This window comes from Neoarius graeffei, chromosome 15, assembly GCF_027579695.1.
Source record: "Neoarius graeffei isolate fNeoGra1 chromosome 15, fNeoGra1.pri, whole genome shotgun sequence".
In the NCBI taxonomy this organism is placed as follows: Eukaryota; Metazoa; Chordata; class Actinopteri; order Siluriformes; family Ariidae; genus Neoarius; species Neoarius graeffei.
The window spans coordinates 54,137,410-54,155,200 of NC_083583.1; the positions used below are offsets into that span (position 1 = coordinate 54,137,410).

At 40.3% G+C, this 17,791-nt stretch overlaps 1 protein-coding gene across 1 annotated transcript in view; it reads left to right on the top strand.

Annotated features, from left to right (window-relative positions):
• Positions 1-3,895: 3,895 nt before the first annotated feature.
• LOC132899027 (cystinosin-like) overlaps positions 3,896-17,791 on the top strand; it is a 260,058-nt gene continuing 246,162 nt past the window's right edge. Inside the window, exons 1-4 of the mRNA XM_060940677.1 lie at positions 3,896-4,044; positions 4,150-4,228; positions 4,742-4,829; positions 4,938-5,041. Coding sequence (XP_060796660.1) covers positions 3,924-4,044; positions 4,150-4,228; positions 4,742-4,829; positions 4,938-5,041 — 392 coding nt within the window. The 5' untranslated portion in view covers positions 3,896-3,923. The remainder of the gene's footprint in view (positions 4,045-4,149; positions 4,229-4,741; positions 4,830-4,937; positions 5,042-17,791) is intronic.

Consider the following 17,791-nt stretch of genomic DNA (forward strand, 5'->3'; position numbering starts at 1 on the left):
TTCTACCAGCTTTTTTAGTTTGTATATATTTTCATTGTAAATAAAGTGTAAATATAGTGTTGTCAAGTTTGCTATCTTAGTTTCAGAAATTTCGTTTGAGTGACTGAACTTGAACTTGAGGGGGCTAGTCAGCTAGCAAGAAAGCTGCGCACGGATGCCAAGCATTGCTGATTTAATTTCGGCGAAGCCATTTGCCAGTCTTCCTTTCAAGGAAAAAATTTAAATTAAAGAGCAGGGTAGACCAACGCCTCAAATTGACTTGGTGAAAAAGGTCAGGAATAATACTCATTCCTTTCAGCTCTCCTGGTATGAGAAAGTGAATTGGCTAACAGCAAGTTCAGTGACCATGCCTCTTTATTAAACCCGGATCCGTGATTTGGTCAAACGTGGGCTGGTGACCCACATCAACAACAGTAAATAGGCTACTTTAGTAATATGTCATGGATGGACCAAAAATATAGAATCTATTTAAAATGTTTATGCTGAGTATATTATATTGGAATATATATTTCTCTGGATATGAATTAAACACAGCTACAATTTGGAAAACATTTTTGCACAAAAACACAGCCGAAAACATTTCACACTACAGACCTGGATTAAAAGTGAAGGGTTATCAAAATTGTCAATAAAACATTTCTCAGTCAAAATAAGTAAAATATAGGGAAAGTGTCATTGAATGAAATGTGTGGCACCCAGCTCTATGTTTGGCTCCCCAAGGTCAGTGCTTGTGCCTATTCCAGAACACTCTGCTGTTACTGCTGAGGTTCCTGACAAAGAGCTGCTTTCAATAACGATCAATTTTTAAACAACATGCCACAATTTTAAAATATAAAATGTTAAAATATACCCCCCCCACACACACACACCACCATCATGTATATTGGACAGTAGGCTAATGGGCCAAAAGAACCTGTTATTTCACAGTTTGTGACCCTGCCAACAATCAGCCAGATCAGAGGCAAGAGTATGGGCAAAATTTATGTGTTTTTTCTTTTAAAATCTGGAAATATCGTAACTGACCAGCCTCCCCTGTTTGAAAGACTACCAGCTGCCACTGCAGTCTATAATCTGAGGAGCTGGTTGTGGTTGCGCAACACTTCATATGAGAGGAGAATGAAATCGTGGTTGGAATCATAACGCCACAGACTCGGAAGTGGGAGTGCGAGTGCGCAAAGCGAGAGCTGTCAATCATGAGCGCATGCAGCGCTCAACTTGGAATGTGTCAGCAGAATGTCAGAGTCTAAATGTGGGTGTTAAAAGAGAGCAACTGGACTTGCTTGAAGATTCTTGAAGACGTTTCACCTCTCATCCGAAAGGCTTCTTCAGTTCTGTCTGACTAGTAGGGAGTATCAGGTATTTATCCTCTTGTGGATGAAAAGCTCATCTAAGGTGTCGTTGAGTCATCCTGTTGGTGTGGGTCGCTGGGGGCTGGATGTGAACGGCCTCGAGAGTCGTTAGGGTGATCAATGGATTGCCCGTTAAGGTGATCAATGGAATGATGATTCTCTCTGTCCTCTTGTGAGTCACTGACAACAGCTGGGTTTTGGTGTGCATTCAGTTGTCTGGGAAGTGTGCCAAGGACTGCATTGTAGGTGGCTGATAAATGACGTCTTAGGCTACATCCACACGACAACGGCAACGAGATGTTATTTAAAAATATATCGCGTCCAAATGGGCAACGATCAGTAAAATATCAGGTCCATATGGCAACGCAACGCTTGCTGAAAACGATGCAATACACATGCCACACCTCTAGGGGCGCTGTAAGACGGTCCCTTCGGAGACACCAGAACAATAGAAGTAAGGACGCATGCGCATAAACTATTATGCGCGAGACTTCATATTAGCCACAAAGTCAGGAAAATCTGTTCATAAAATTACATTATAATGACCAAATACAATGAAAAGTATTTTTCCAGTCTCACCTGTGCAAGGTAATCCCATGTGATCTCGTTTGGACGGCAAACCTGTTGGTACAGTTAAACGCAGCTAATCTTTATTCTCCGCTTTGACCTATCCAATATGGCGGCGAGGATAACGTATGATTCTATGCGGAAGGCGGCGTCTTTAATGGTCCGGAATAAATTGAATGCTACACGTTGATGGATTAATTTGTTGTTTCTCACCTGTGAAAGGTAATCCCATGTGATCTCGTTTGGACGGTAAACCTGTTGGTACAGTTAAATGCAGCACATGAATCTTTATTCTCCGCTTTGACCTATCCAATATGGCGGCGAGGATGACGTATGATTCTACGCGGAAGGCGGCGTCTTTAATGGTCCGGAATAAATTGAATGCTACACGTTGATGGATTAATTTGCTCTTCTATGCCCTTTTTGAGGAATGTATTGTAGGACTAAAACCAACATCTGAAAAGGTGAGATCGTTCCTTTTTTTCCCTATTTTTGCTGGCGGGATTGACTCTGCCCTAAGGGCAGAGTCTCTCTCTCTCTCTCTCTCTCTCACTTTGCACCATTACACAATAAATATTCACAGTGAAAATATTTTGTAAGTGAGTTTCATGAACCAAGTCATAGGATTTGTTGACAACTCGCATCGAGTTCGTTACACTTCTACCCGGCGTGAAGCACTCACAGTCATGTGGTTGTGACGTCATCATAAACAAATCCGTTCTACTCATCCAGACGACTTCACAACGGCAACGTTGCCAGATGTTTCCACTCTGGAACCCGTTCTCAAAAAGATTGTGTTTTGGGCACCCAAAACACCGGTGCCATTTGGACGCCAGGCCTAAACGATAAAAGCAATTGTATCGGAGTCACCTGAATCCGTTGCCGTGTGGACAGGGCCTTAGACCCCCACCTCTGTTCAGTGATGGCCGTTCCAGGTTGACAAAAATGGCTTCTTTAACTCCTCGCTCATACCAACGAGCTCGCATGCCGCCTGGCAACGCACACCCTCGCTACGTGCGCTAGGTGAAGGATCGGTCAGTGGAGAGCTCAGCTAAGCTCAGCATGTTTAATTCCCCAAGCCAATGACAAGAACTTTCGTGAGAAATAACGTGAACGTCTGCATCATGCGGGATTTGCGGGCGGGAGCGGGCGGGAGCAGGACTGAAAATCATAATTCTTTGCGGGAGCAAGTGGGAGTGGGACTGCACAATGCGAGAGCGGGCGGGAGCGGGACTGCACAATGCGGGAGCGGGCGGGAGCGGGACTGAAAATCATAATTCTTTGCGGAAGCAGACGGGAGCGGGACTGAAAATTCTGCAGAACTCTAGTCTCTTGTGCATTATTCACGTGATTACAGCAGTCACATGACCAGCGCTGTTCGTGGAGAACCTGCAGACGTTCGCTGGTCAAGCAGAGTGTTTCTGTAGGTAGCTACCCATCTCTAATGCAGTTACTGAATGGATATTTAATTTGCCTTTTCGTTGGAACGAGTACACTGTGGTTCTTGAATGACCAGGTAGGTTAATGTGAACAGCTGTCATACAATGAAGAATGATAATTTTATTGATAGGAGCAGTGTTCTCGTACAGGCAACTGAACTTGAAGTAATCAGTCATTTCAACCGAATAACTCAATTGGCTATGGCCCCAAATGTTGTTTAAGAGCTTAACAAAAGTAAACTTGTGTTTTATACTTTCCCAAGTGAAGCAAACCGTTTTGGTTTTAGAGCTTAAGAACATTATAAGGTAGCTACAACATCACACTCGGAAAAAAGATGCGTTCCGTTCATTGAGCAAGATTCAAAGGTTCGAGTCAGTAAAAATATTCGTTTAGTTTACTGAACAAGATTCAAAGATTCGAGTCAGTAAAAAAAACAGAAATTCCTGTTATTAGTAGTTATAGACATGGTTTGTTAATGGAGAGAAAGTGTTGTTAGCTGTTAGTCAGGTATTATTTGTTCCTTTGAGGAAATTATTTGGTTATTAATGACAGTTTGTCCCTGTATTAATGGCTTCCTGGTTTGTTCCATGCAGACTGGGGAGTAAACATTTTTCTGAGCTGAAGAAGATGCAGACAGGAGCACTAGCACTGCTGTTTCTGTCTGTCTGTGTGTTCACGAAACAATGTGGTGAGCCTTAAGTTTTTATTTTTATTAAACCTAATTCATAGTATGTGCAGGTGGTATAACAAGATCATAACATATCATTGTATACACTGAGATATATCTTTACAGATGGCAGGGTGTTCCTGAGTGCTCCACCTCCTGTTTCCTTGGCGGAGAAAGTCTCAAAAAATATCACCATTACAGCAAGGTGAGACCAGCATTTAAGTACTGGTATGTGTTGTCAGTTTGGCTGATTATTTATGATCTTAATGGAAATGTACAGTACTGTGTGAAAGTCTTAGACACCCTGGGTGTTTTTCAGTACAATTTTTTTTTTTAATATGTTATGATTTCCACATTATTCAATCAGTGCAAAACCATTTTTGGTTTTGCACTGATTGAATATGCAATCAGTGCATAGACTGGGGAGGGTTGCGTCAGGAAGGGCATCTGGTGTAAAACCCATGCCGGATCAAATATGCAGAACAGATCCGCTGTGGCGACCCATAACAGGAGCATCTGAAAGAAGACTGCTTACTGCTCTTTATAGTATTTCTTAATTTTTTATTTTTTATTCATGTAGAAACATTTATTTTTTAAGGCATTTTTGCTCTCCAGCATTAATTTTGCATGTACCTAAGACCTTTGCACAGTACTGTATGTTTTGGTTAAACATCCTTTGAGTGTTGTACTGAAAATATTCAAATTTTTTTTTTTGCAGTTCTTCTCTGAATGTTACTGTGTACATCTACTTCAATATTACATATAACTCAACAAACATCTCTTCAATAATTTATCTTCCACAAGAAGTAAGCCAAGTCTGGCATTATGGCACATAAAATGGCTTTTTTTTTTTTAAAAACTGAAGCATACTGCATTAGCTTGAGTGTTTGTTTTCTCTTGGCTTGACTCCACAGGTTATTTTACCAGCAGAAAATGTATCAACCTGTTTTGAAGTGCAAGCAAAAAGCGTTGGACAGGTCACTGCTTATCTGTACAGCAACAACACTGAAATCCAAAGGTGTGCAGCTTGTCATCAATCAGTGTCTTTCGTTTACACTTTAGCTCAATCAAAGCTTATGATTTTACTGCTTTCTGTTCCTTTTCTGAAGAAAGGTTCACCCTGAAATACATTAAACATGCTTATATTGAAATATTTATTATGGGTTTGGAGAGTATGGTGTTAATTTGTTGTTTGATGGTACATTTGTTATTCCTGTAAGAAGTTAGTGGTTGTCTGCGGCAGGGGATGTTGCTAGCTTGGTTACAGTGGCGTTTAATAAGAGGCAAAAAATAACAACAAACTTAAACATGAGGGACAATCGTCAGGGTTTAGCCATTATCATCATTCATTCTCATTATCTCTAGCCGCTTTATCCTTCTACAGGGTCGCAGGCAAGCTGGAGCCTATCCCAGCTGACTACAGGCGAAAGGCGGGGTACACCCTGGACAAGTCGCCAGGTCATCACAGGGCTGACACATAGACACAGACAACCATTCACACTCACATTCACACCTACGGTCAATTTAGAGTCACCAGTTAACCTAACCTGCATGTCTTTGGACTGTGGGGGAAACCGGAGCACCTGGATGAAACCCACGCGGACACAGGGAGAACATGCAAACTCCGCACAGAAAGGCCCTCGCCGGCCACGGGGCTCGAACCCAGACCTTCTTGCTGTGAGGCGACAGTGCTAACCACTACACCACCGTGCCGCCGGTTTAGCCATTATCTCAAAAACAAAAAGGCAAGAGCTTATTTTCTTGCTTACAAAAAAAGAACACAAGTTATAGTCAGTCTTCCAGGACACAATGTAACTGTATGGCACTCCTGCACTGGGTTATGGCAGAGACTATAGCAGATTATATGCATCTTCATTGTGTGCTTTATTCAATAAATTGCTCAGGCTTGGTATTGTTCTAGACGACTGGAAGGTAGCTAATGTTGTTCCCGTTCATAAAAAGGGTGAAAAAGATCAAATGGAGAATTATCATCCAATCTCACTTTTATCTCTGGTTTTCAAAGTCATGGAACGTTGTGTATTTGAAGCTTTAAAAAATCAAACGTATGAAATCATCAGCAACGTTCAACATGGATTCGTTCCTGGTCGTTCATGTACAACTCAACTAATCGAGGTTCTTAACCATGTTGGAAGCCTACTTGATAAAGGGAAACAAATTGACATAATATATCTAGATATGTCTAAAGCCTTTGATAAGGTCTCCCATTGCCAACTAATCATCAAACTTCATCAATACGGCTTCAGTGATGACATCCAGTCTTACCTCTCGAATCGAAAACAAGTCACTGTCCTTGGGGCTACTTGTAATCCTTTACCAGTTACATCAGGTGTACTGCAAGGTTCAATACTTGGTCCTCTTTTATTTCTGCTCTATGTCAACGACCTACCAGAGACATTAACATCGTCCAGAGTAGCAACATTTGCGGATGACACTAAGCTGATAAAACCAACTTCAAACCCGATAGATTCTGACCTTCTGCAGAAAGATCTAGAAAATCTGAATGATGGTCATCAACGTCTGGACTGGCATTTAACGAAACCAAATGTAAAGTACAGACAATAAGTAGGAAAAAGAACAAGATCTTCTATCCTTACTCAATGAACAAGACCTTTTTTCAGCAAACCAATGAAGAATGTGATCTTGGGGTTTGGATTACTACTGATTTAACATGGAAAAAACAAGTGTTCACACAGAGTGCTAAAGCAAACCAGTTGTTAGGGTACGTAAAACGATCAACGAAATGCCTTCAGTCACAGCGCACAAAACGTACTATCTATCTTGCCATCGTGCGCCCCCACTTAGGGTATGCTACTCAGGTATGGGCTCCACAATCAGTTGAACTAATAAGGAAGAGTGAAAGAGTGCAAAGACGGGCTACAAATACATGCTAGGTATGCCGAACATTTGTAATGTTAGTTACCAAGAACGACTGCTAATGACAAATCTACTTCCATTGTGCTAGTGACATGGTGTTCTTCTTCTATAAACTAATTACTGGCCTGACAAATATTGATCCTGAAGTTTTACCAAGTGTCCTCAAACAGACAAGATCAACAAGAAGTACAAACTCACCTGGAGTTACCTTTAAACAACAATTTTGCCGGACTTTAACATACCAACAATCATACCTTATAAGATCTACAAGGATATGGAATATTCTACCGAAAGAACTCCATGAACTGAAGATGACTCTGTTAAAATTCAAATCTTCACTCCTGCAATGCTATATTCAAGCATTGCAGTCGAATTACCATCCTGAAGATCCACGCACATGGAAATCGATATGCTTAAGATGTAATATGGCACGCGACATAACAAAGAAAATTACCTGTTGCTTTTAAAAACTTGAAACATTTATTTGATATTTTAAGTTAATATTTGTAAACGTTTTTTGAGGGGCCCGCAGTAATTGGCTTCGGCTGTTGCGGCTTCCCCGTCTTAGTTTAATCTTAGTTATTTTTTGTAAATACTAAGACAAAGTAAATAAATAAAATAAAATAGAAGTTTTCCAAATTTTTTAGACCGGGATTATTACCAGAGTAAAAGAATTACCATTGCAATCAAAGCAAAAGTCATATGGCATGACCCTCTGTACTATCATAGCACAGATTTAATTTTAAGAGCAACAGTGCACATATGTACCATCATCTTCATTTAAATTAAGCCATTAGAGCTTTTTATTCCTGAACTTTCCTCTCACCCAGATACAGACACTGTTTTGTATTAACAGTACTTCCTGGTATTATTAAAATTCCATTTAGATTCAAGTTAAACTTGTTTATCTTGCTTTGTAGTTTTTGACTTTTAGATTAACCCATTTTCTTTCAAATGGTCAATTATGATGATGAATATTAGCTATCAGTGTTCTCCACTTTTCAAAAATAAAAGCTGGTGGGGGTTTGGGGGCCGCCTAGGCCCCCAACGGGGTCCAGGGGTGGAGCCCTGGTAGGTGGTCAGGGGGACAAAGTCCCCCTGAAGCTGACGGACTTTGGGCTTTTTTGACAGTGAAACTGGCCAATAAATGGATAGGAAATGCTAAATCATTGTTAAAATCATTTTACAAAAAATTAGCACATTCTTACTGTGCATATTTTTATTATCAATGTGAGACTTATTTGACATTTCAGTTGAGACTGATGCGCCTGTTGCGTATCCCTGAATTATATTTTTTTCTGTGTGAAAAATAAATGAACTTCCATGCATAAACAAAATACCCAATTACAGTAAATGCATAAATTTTTTTACAATACACATAATGTTAATTGGGTGAAACCACTCCAATCCATGCACGTGCTGGTGTGTGTGCACGAGACTGGCACTACAAAGCCACCCCAGCCTCCATAGTTCGGGTCCTGGTCTGGAGGAGAGGTAGGACGGTAAGGGAATTGGAGTTTTGTGGTGGCCGGCAGGTTTGGTGTTAATCACAGTTCTTGGAAAGTTTGTGGTGTTACATAACACAGCATCATTCTATTTTCCTTTTTTTTTTGCGCTTATTAGGATTATAGTAGTTTGAGTGGAGGGGGTATTTTGCGGGAGTATCGGCCGACGGCCTGTATAGGTCCGGTAGACGATACACTTGCACAATATTCTCTACCATGGTGTGTAGTCAGGAAAAGGAGGCTTGCGGGAGCATGGATGATTTAGATGGGGATGGTGGTAGTTGGCAATTAAGGAAAATGCATAAAGCCAAACGACTGAGAGTTAAAGGGTCTGAGGAGAGATCGAATGTTGTTGTGAGGTTTGAAGATGGTGGAGTTAAAAACATGGATCCAATAAAGCTGACAAAAATAATTAAGAATCAGGTTGGAGAGGTTAAATATGTTAGGATTCTAAATGATGGCAATCTATTACTAGGATGTACGTCTGAAGAGCAAGTTGGGAGGGCTGAAAAGTTGCAAGCTATTGGAAAAGCAAAGGTAGTGAAGGTGGCTAGAGTTGGTGATCAAGGGAGTAAAGGTGTGATTTATGGCATTCCCTTGTCAGTGGAGATCAAGGAGCTAGTTTGGCATCTAAAAGAAAGGTGTGACGCTGTTCAGAGTGCAAAGCGGTTAACTAGGGGATTTGAGAAAGCAGAAACTGAGTCGATTTTAATTCAGTTTAGTACTAAAGAGATGCCTACAGAGCTTTATTTTGGATACATGAGATACAGTGTGAGAGAATTCATCTAATGAGATGTTTCAAGTGTCAAAAATTTGGTCATGTTGCTAAAATGTGTAAAGGGGAGAAAAGATGTGCAAAATGTGGTGGGGCTCATGATTATGGAGAGTGTGTAGAAGGAACTACTCCTAAATGTTGTAATTGTGGAGGACGTCATAGTGCAGCTTATTGGGGGTGTGAAGTAATGAGAAGGGAGACAGAAATTCAGAATGTGAAAATGAAAAGCAAAGTTACCTATGCAGAAGCAGTTAAAAGGGTGGAACAGTCAAGGACTAATGGAAGAAGCATTAGAGGGGAATTAGCCACAGATAAAGAATGGTTGATGAGACAAGAAATTATTAAAGAGAAGGAGGAAAAGGAATGGGTGGAAAAGAGAGATCTAGTTATCTTTATTGCAGGGGTGATTAATGCAACAGCTGAAGTTAAGTCCAAAACAGAGAGAATTCAAATTATTGCCAAAGCAGCGACTCAACATCTGGGTATGTTGGGTTTAAAATGGGAGGAGATCAGAGATGGCCTTAGTGTGGCATCAGCAGGCCAGGAGGGAAGTAGTGTGGGATGATCATACCGGTTATGTTACTTTTACAATGGAATGCAAGGAGTTTGTTAGCAAATGGCCAAGAGTTTAAACAGTTTATAGACAACAGGAGTGTGGTTCCAAACATAATGTGTATCCAGGAAACATGGTTAAAACCTAGGTTTGATTTTGGTATTTCTAACTATATAGCTATTAGGAGGGATAGAGAGGAAGGGAGTGGTGGGGGCTGTATTACCTTTGTAAAACAGGGTATGCCATATAGGGTGTTGGGTATAGGGAAGGAGCAAGAATATGTGGTAGTTGAAATATGGGCAGATAATAAGAAAATAGTAGTAATTAATTACTATAACCCATGTAGGCAAATACAGTTAAAAGAGCTAGAAGAAACAGAAGGGCAGGATAGAGATAATGTTATTTGGTGTGGCGATTTTAATGCTCATAATACATTGTGGGGGGGGGGGGAGATAGGATAGATAATAATGGGCAGGTGATTGAGGAGTTAATGGATGAGAAAAATTTAGTTTGTCTGAATGATGATAAAGGTACTAGGTTTGATATTAGAACTGGGAAAGAGTTAGTACTAGATCTGACAATTATATCTAGCAGACTGGCATCAAAATGTGAGTGGGAAGTACATGGAGGAAGTACTATGGGAAGTGATCACTACCCAATTATATGTAAGCTAGACATTGATGTAAGGATGAGTACAGATGACAGTCATGGGAGGTGGATTTTTAAAAAGGCAAACTGGGAGAAGTTTATGGAAACTAGTGATTTGCACATTAGTTCAGTCCAGTTAACAAATGATATAGAAAGGAATGAAATGGAGGTGCGTCAGAGTATTTATATGGCTTCAGTGACTGCAATACCAAAAAGCTCAGGAAAATTTATAAAAAGAGCAGTTCCATGGTGGAATGCTGAATGTGAAGAGGTTGTGAAGGATAGGAACAGAGCCTTCAGGAGGTTAAAAAGAACACATAACTTTCAGCATCTAATTCAGTATAAGAAATCCCAGGCAGTAGTTAAAAGGACGATAAGACAGAGGAAAAGAATATATTGGAGAGAGTACTGTAGTTCAATTGGAAGTAATGTTAGTATTAATGATGTATGGGGAATGATTAAAAAAAATGGAGGGTAATAGGAGGGAGTGGAATTATCCCGTTCTTACAGATAGAGTTCAGTTGGCTATATCAAACCTGGAAAAAGCAGAAATGATGGTTAATACTCTGAGTAAGATACATAGTTCTATTAATTTATCTGAAGAAGAAAGAAGGGGAAGGGAACAAACAAGGAGTATTTATGCTGGGGTTATACAAAAGAAAGGAAAATTAGAGGATAAATATAATGTTCCTTTTACAATAAGAGAGTTAAGAAATGCCCTGGATGGATGTAAGAACTCAGCTCCTGGTAAAGATGAAGTGTGCTATAATATGTTAAGACATTTAAGTGATGAGGGAATTGAGGTTGTTTTAAAGATGTTTAATAAAGTTTGGGAGCAAGGAAAGATTCCTGCAAGATGGAAGGAGGCTGTTATTGTTCCAATTAGAAAACCAGGAAAAGATGCTAGTAATCCAGCAAATTATAGGCCTATAGCTTTAACTTCTCACTTGGGTAAATTGATGGAAAGAATGGTTAATTGTAGGTTAATGCACTTTATTGAAGAAAGGGGTGTGATGGTGAGCTGTCAGAGTGGTTTTAGGAAGGGGAGAAGTACTGTTGACTCAATCGTATGTCTTGAGGATGAAATAAGGAAAGCACAAGTAAAGAGAGAAACTGTTGTGGCAGTGTTTTTAGATGTAGAAAAGGCCTATGATGTGCTTTGGGTGGAGGGACTTTTAATTAAAATGCATTTATTAGGGATTGGGGGAAACATGTTTAATTGGGTAATGGACTTTTTAACTAATAGAAGCATCCAGGTGAAAATAGGGAAAGATGTGTCAAGAAGATGTTTGGTTGAAAATGGAACTCCACAAGGAAATGTTATTAGTCCATTGTTATTTAATATAATGATTAATGATGTTTTTTCTAATGTTCAGCCAGGGATGGGGAGATCTCTATTTGCTGATGATAGTAGCTTGTGGAAAAGGGGGAAAAATGTGAAGTACACCCTGAAGAAGGTTCAGGAAGCTTTAACCTTAGTAGAAGACTGGGGTAAGAGATGGTGTTTTAGATTCTCTACTGAAAAGACTAAAGTAATGTTTTTTACTAGAAAGAAGGTACCTGAAAATATGCAACTACAGCTGTATGGTAGACCATTGGAAAGGGTTAAGAGTTTCAAATTTCTTGGTGTTATTTTTGATGTAAGACTTACCTGGAGAGATCATATTTCAAAAATAATAGACAAAAGTAAAAGAGTCATGAACTTAATGAGATGTCTTGCTGGAACAGAATGGGGAGCAGATGTAGCATCTTTGAAGCAGATTTATGTTTATTTAATTAGGTCAAGAATTGACTATGGGTGTTTAGTGTATGGTTCTGCAGCCAAATCCGTTTTAGCTGGATTAGATGTAGTTCAAGCTAAGGCGTTGAGAATATGCACGGGAGCTGTATGATCTTTTCCAGTGTGCTCGCTACAAGTGGAAACAGGTGAAATGCCACTTGGTTTAAGAAGAAGGCAGCTTCAAGCTAACTATTGGGTCAATTTGATGGGTCAGAGATGTGATCACCCTGTAAAATGTGTAATTGAACCATCATGGGAGAGGGAGGTGGCAAGACTCAAGTTTTGGGTGGTCTGGAGAAATCGTAGCACAGGAATTGAACATTCTTAATAAGAGCTTTTGTTCAGTAGTAATGTGGCCTTTAATTCCTGTATGGCAATTGGAGGGTCCAGAGATTGACTTGAAGTTGCTTGAAATTAAGATGGAAAATCCTGAGGTAGACTTGGCATTTGAATTTCAGTGTCATGTAAGAGAAAGATATAAGAACCATATATTAATTTTTACTGATGGGTCAAAAGACCAAGAAACAGGAGCTACAGGGTCAGCCTTTTTTGTTCAGAGTTTTAATTTTCAAGCTTTTAAAAGAACCTCAGATTTTTTAAGTGTATTTACTGTGGAGCTCTATGCAATCCTAATGGCAATACAGTGGGTTGAACAGATACAGAATCAGAAAGTACTGATATGTAGTGACTCTGTGTCAGCTATTAGTTGCATTGGAAAAGGTTCGTCAAAAAGCAGACAGGATCTCATTTATGAGATTTTACTGATAATTAGTGAGGTGAAAAGAAGAGGGATAGAGGTGTCGTTTATATGGGTCCCAGCTCATGTAGGTGTCACATCTAATGAAAAAGTGGATAAATTAGCCAAGAAAGCTTGTCAAAGAGAGTCCATAGATGTAAATATAAAGTTATCAAAATCAGAGGGCAAAAGTATTGTGTGGCAAGAAACAATTTTAAAATGGCAACAGAGTTGGCAACAAGAAACAAAGGGTAGGCATCTATTCTCAATTTCTAGTAGAGTAACTGACTCAGGTGGTTGTAAAAGAGGGAGTAATCGAAAGGAGGAAGTTATTTTTGCAAGGTTGAGAATTGGGCATACATTTTTAAATAGCACTTTGTTTTTATTGGGAAAGCATCAGAATGGTCTGTGTTCTTGTCAGGAATCTGAGACAGTTCATCATGTCATACTCTTTTGCAGAAATTATGACAGTCAAAGACAGGAACTGCTCGCACAGATGCGTGGACTTGGTTTGGAAGAGGTGATGTTGAAAAGCATTTTAGAAATAGGATCAAGTGGAAAGGGAAGACGATTTTTCTTAAAGTTTTTATTGGACACTGGGCTATATAGTAGGATATAGTGTAATTGGGCCTTAAGTAGGCATCAATCCTGTAGATGGCAGCAATGCAACTATTTGGATGCCGGCTGCCGTAAAACTCTGAAGAAGTAGTAGTAGTTCGGGTCCTTTGACCCAGGAACCCTGAAGTCCTGCAGTAAACAACCACAGGGAAGCAAGGGGAAAATGCAGCTCTCGCCTACGCAATCACAGATACGTAAAATAAAAGACGTGAATTTAATGTGTGTTTGCACGCTGTTATATGATTACTATAACTGTGTATGGTCAGAAAAGGCAATAGATAAGCGTACGTAACCATTGCACAATAACGCTACAAACACCCACAAAGTTATTTAGCTGCTGCTTGTCGCTTAAAGCGTTACTATTAGGGTGACCAGACGTCCTGGTTTTACCGGGACAGTCCCGATTTGGGGTTGTGTGTCCCGAGTCCCGACAAAAGTCTATCGGGACACGGATATGTCCCGGTTTTCGTCACTCGCGACGTTTGCGACTGAGCAGCGTGGGAATCGGAGAAATGTCTGCATTTACTATTTTGATGAATTGACAGGAATCGCAAACTTTCCTGGTTACTGCCCCCTGGCCCTGTGACATGGGTGTTTATTTAGCCACATTATTCCAGACAAAAGAATGTGTTGCCATGCAACAATAAAATAAACATTAACTGGCGCGAATGTTCTTTGTCTAGCAGCTAACAGCAGTAATGCCGCAGCAATTATGCCGAAAAGAAAATGTACCTTTTCCAAAGATTTAGGGCACCTACCCCTTCCTCCGAGAGGTGCAGAACAATGCGCACGAAGCCTACTGCACACACTGTAAGTGCTTTGTTCTTGTACTGAGTTGGGTAGCCTATGTTGCAAATGCTGTGTGCTCCTGTGGGGGCTTTCCTCGGGCTGTCGCCCCTCTCCTCCTTTATTGCTGTTTTGTTTGAGTGTATATTTACAGAAGCCGCGAGAGGCCCTTCATATAATCTTTTTTTATTCACCTTGTTATCCCGAGATAACGACTTAATTACTTCAGGATCTCGAGAAAACAACACAACTAATTCGAGATCTCGAGAAAACAAAACCGTTATTCCGAGATCTCGAGAAAACAAAACAATTATTTCATGATCTCAGCTGGATCACTGTATCTCCGTCGGTAGAGACGAAGCCGGGCCAGTCTTCTGTGGAGGTGCCGCGGACTAATTTTGAAATTATCCCTTATTAAAAGACTTAATGCAATCTCTCCCTGTGTCAACCCCTGATCAAAATACTGCCTTATTAGGTGATCGATTAAATCCAGACATTCTAATGACCAAAGTTGCGTCTATACAGAATGAGAAATGGCCCCAAAGTCAGCATATCACAAGTCTCTTGGCGCACCTGAATGAACCATTTCTCAGCTGTTTTCTCGAGATCTCGGAATAACGGTGCTGTTTTCTCGAGATCCTGAATTAATTACGTCGTTATCTGTGTTAAGAGGTGCTTACATGCCATGCATATCATACATGCCAGTCCCCGAGTTAAATCTGGATCATCATGTATTGTAATTGAATGGCTGAAGCTAAAAATAAAGCTGACACTTGATGAACATCAACTGGTGGTTTTATTCTTATTCCATAAGAATGTCACCAGTATAGTTGACCATTAATTATAGTAAGTCTTCAATCAAAAACAATCACAGCAACTTTTGGAAAAAAAAAATTATCAAAAAAGAGTGACTTTCAGGGAGGCCTGCAAGTGCCAGGAAATGCACTAGAATGCATCTCCGAGCATGTAGAACCCATGAGTTTTAACCCCCGAACCTCCAGCCATTATTACTGGTTGCCACTATGCTGATGTTTTGGTCTAGTTAGAACCCTGGAACATACAAAGTTTTTTTTTTTTTTTTTATTAAAGCCGAGAGACGCAATAGGCTCAGGTGTGCCACGGACGTTCTCCTTTTTGTAATCCTGTGATGCAGTTTCTAATGTTTGAATCCCAGCGTCACTTCTTTTGGGCTTTCTCCTGGGATAGGCCATTCACAAAGTAGATCTGGATATAGATGGAACAAATGCACACAAACGCCAAAGGTGCACTCAGGAACATGCAGATTAAATACATGTTCTGTATATTATGTAACTCTTTCTTTCAGTATTTCTTTTCTTTTTGCAGATCAGTGGAAACTCATATTTGGAGACCCAACCAAATTCGGACTGGGCATCTTCTCTATATTTTTCGACATCATATTTATGATTCAGCACTACTGCCTTTACCGCAATAAAAGTCCTGCATATCAGATCATGGGTGGTGAGGAATAGGGAAGGACTTTGTGTGCAGTTCTGTTGCTGTTCAGGTAAAGATGCCTTAAAGTATTAGGATACTGGACCTTTCTCACCAAAGAATAATGATTTATTAGAATAATTTTTCTAAATCTAGTATAAATACGCTTAAAATTTAGACCAAATCCTTTATACCCAGGGGTGTAGTGGGCGTGGTACGCGGGGGTACGCCGTCCACCCACTTCTCCCGAGGTGAGATTCAAAAAAAAAAAAAAAACTGTCATTCAATGGCCTGAGTTTATCCGCTCTACAGTAAGTGACACGTGCCTTTGTGCTCATCATCAATGCCCCCCCCCAATCGAACGTTACGTAAAACGTAGCGACGCAAAGTAGAATGCATTCTAAACGCAGCCGAGATATTAGAATTATGTAAACGGTTGACTCCGCCATCTGTCGGTTTAATGCTTTATGATCTTTGAAGTTCTAATGCGATTTTTGCTCAGTATAGGCCTATGATTTTGAATAGCCTAATAATAACAGTAGGGTCTCTCTCTCTCTCTCTCTCTCTCTGTGTGTGCGCGCGTGTGTGTGATTTCCGGGCGTTCATGGTAGCAGCACCGAGAGGGCAACAGAACTGATATAATCGCCTGCCTGGTCATCCTTACGCGGATAATTTCACCACATACTGTATTATATATATGATTTGAAATTCATAATCTTTGTGGCCTTCCTGTTTTGTTGTACATCCAAAAATGTGAAATGACAATAAATTTAAAGAAATACTCAAGTCTTTAAGAAGGAGTGCATGGTAGGGCTTAACCCAATGGCTGCATGTCATGTATTTTGTATACGCAGGTGCCTCAATCGCGCCAGACTAAATGCTTGATTTATTCGATTGGTGCCTTTTATAATAAATTTCAGCCCATTGCTGGTTTGTATGCGATGTGAGTGAGTGACGTGACTTTTTTTTTGAACTTCTGGACACATGCTGTAGCTGTTGCCACGGCAGTAAGTAGGCTAGTAAAAATATCGAATTCCGAATGCAGCTCGGCTCAAATGAACATGCATGAATCGAACATGAACAAAGGTGTTTGTGTATCATAATTTCCAATATTTTGGCTTCACGCCTGATAGTCCATGTTAAACCTATGCAAGGTTTATGTTGGGTTCCAGCAGCAGAGTGGTGCTGTCTACGACGATGCATTCGGAAGGAGAAGGCGAATTTGTTCCTCTTTAGCCATTTCGGCATATTTATTGGAGACAAAATAAACCGCGGCTTTTCGCCATAACAGTTGGGCTGTACTGACAAACACGAATGAAAATTGCACACACAAAAATGTCTGAAAAAAGTGTCTTCTTGTGCCCTCTTGTGTTGTTAAAAGAACGTAACATTTATACAAATCATTCATACCAAACATAGGCGACCAAACAAAGGCTACCGCTTCTGACATGATATCAAATCGATGACGTCACGAATCGCGTACCCCCACTTTAAAAATCTCCACTACACCACTGTTTATACCCAATATATAGAAAGTAATTTGATACATTTGGTAGGTAAAATCTTGAAATTTACAGTCAGTCGGTAGTTTGAACAAAATATTATTTTGCACTAAATGTTTAAATGTTTTTTTAAAAAGGCAGGACAATGTGTAATTATATTTTTTTTATGAAAGTACCCCTGAATTCAAATATATGATGTTTAATGTTTAACTCCTAGATGATGTAGGATTTTAATTATATATAATGGTGTTCAGGTTCAGGCGGCACGGTGGTGTAGTGGTTAGCGCTGTCGCCTCACAGCAAGAAGGTCCTGGGTTCGAGCCCCGGGGCCGGCGAGGGCCCTTCTGTGCGGAGTTTGCATGTTCTCCCCGTGTCCGCGTGGGTTTCCTCCGGGTGCTCCGGTTTCCCCCACAGTCCAAAGACATGCAGGTTAGGTTAACTGGTGACTCTAAATTGACCGTAGGTGTGAATGTGAGTGTGAATGGTTGTCTGTGTCTATGTGTCAGCCCTGTGATGAC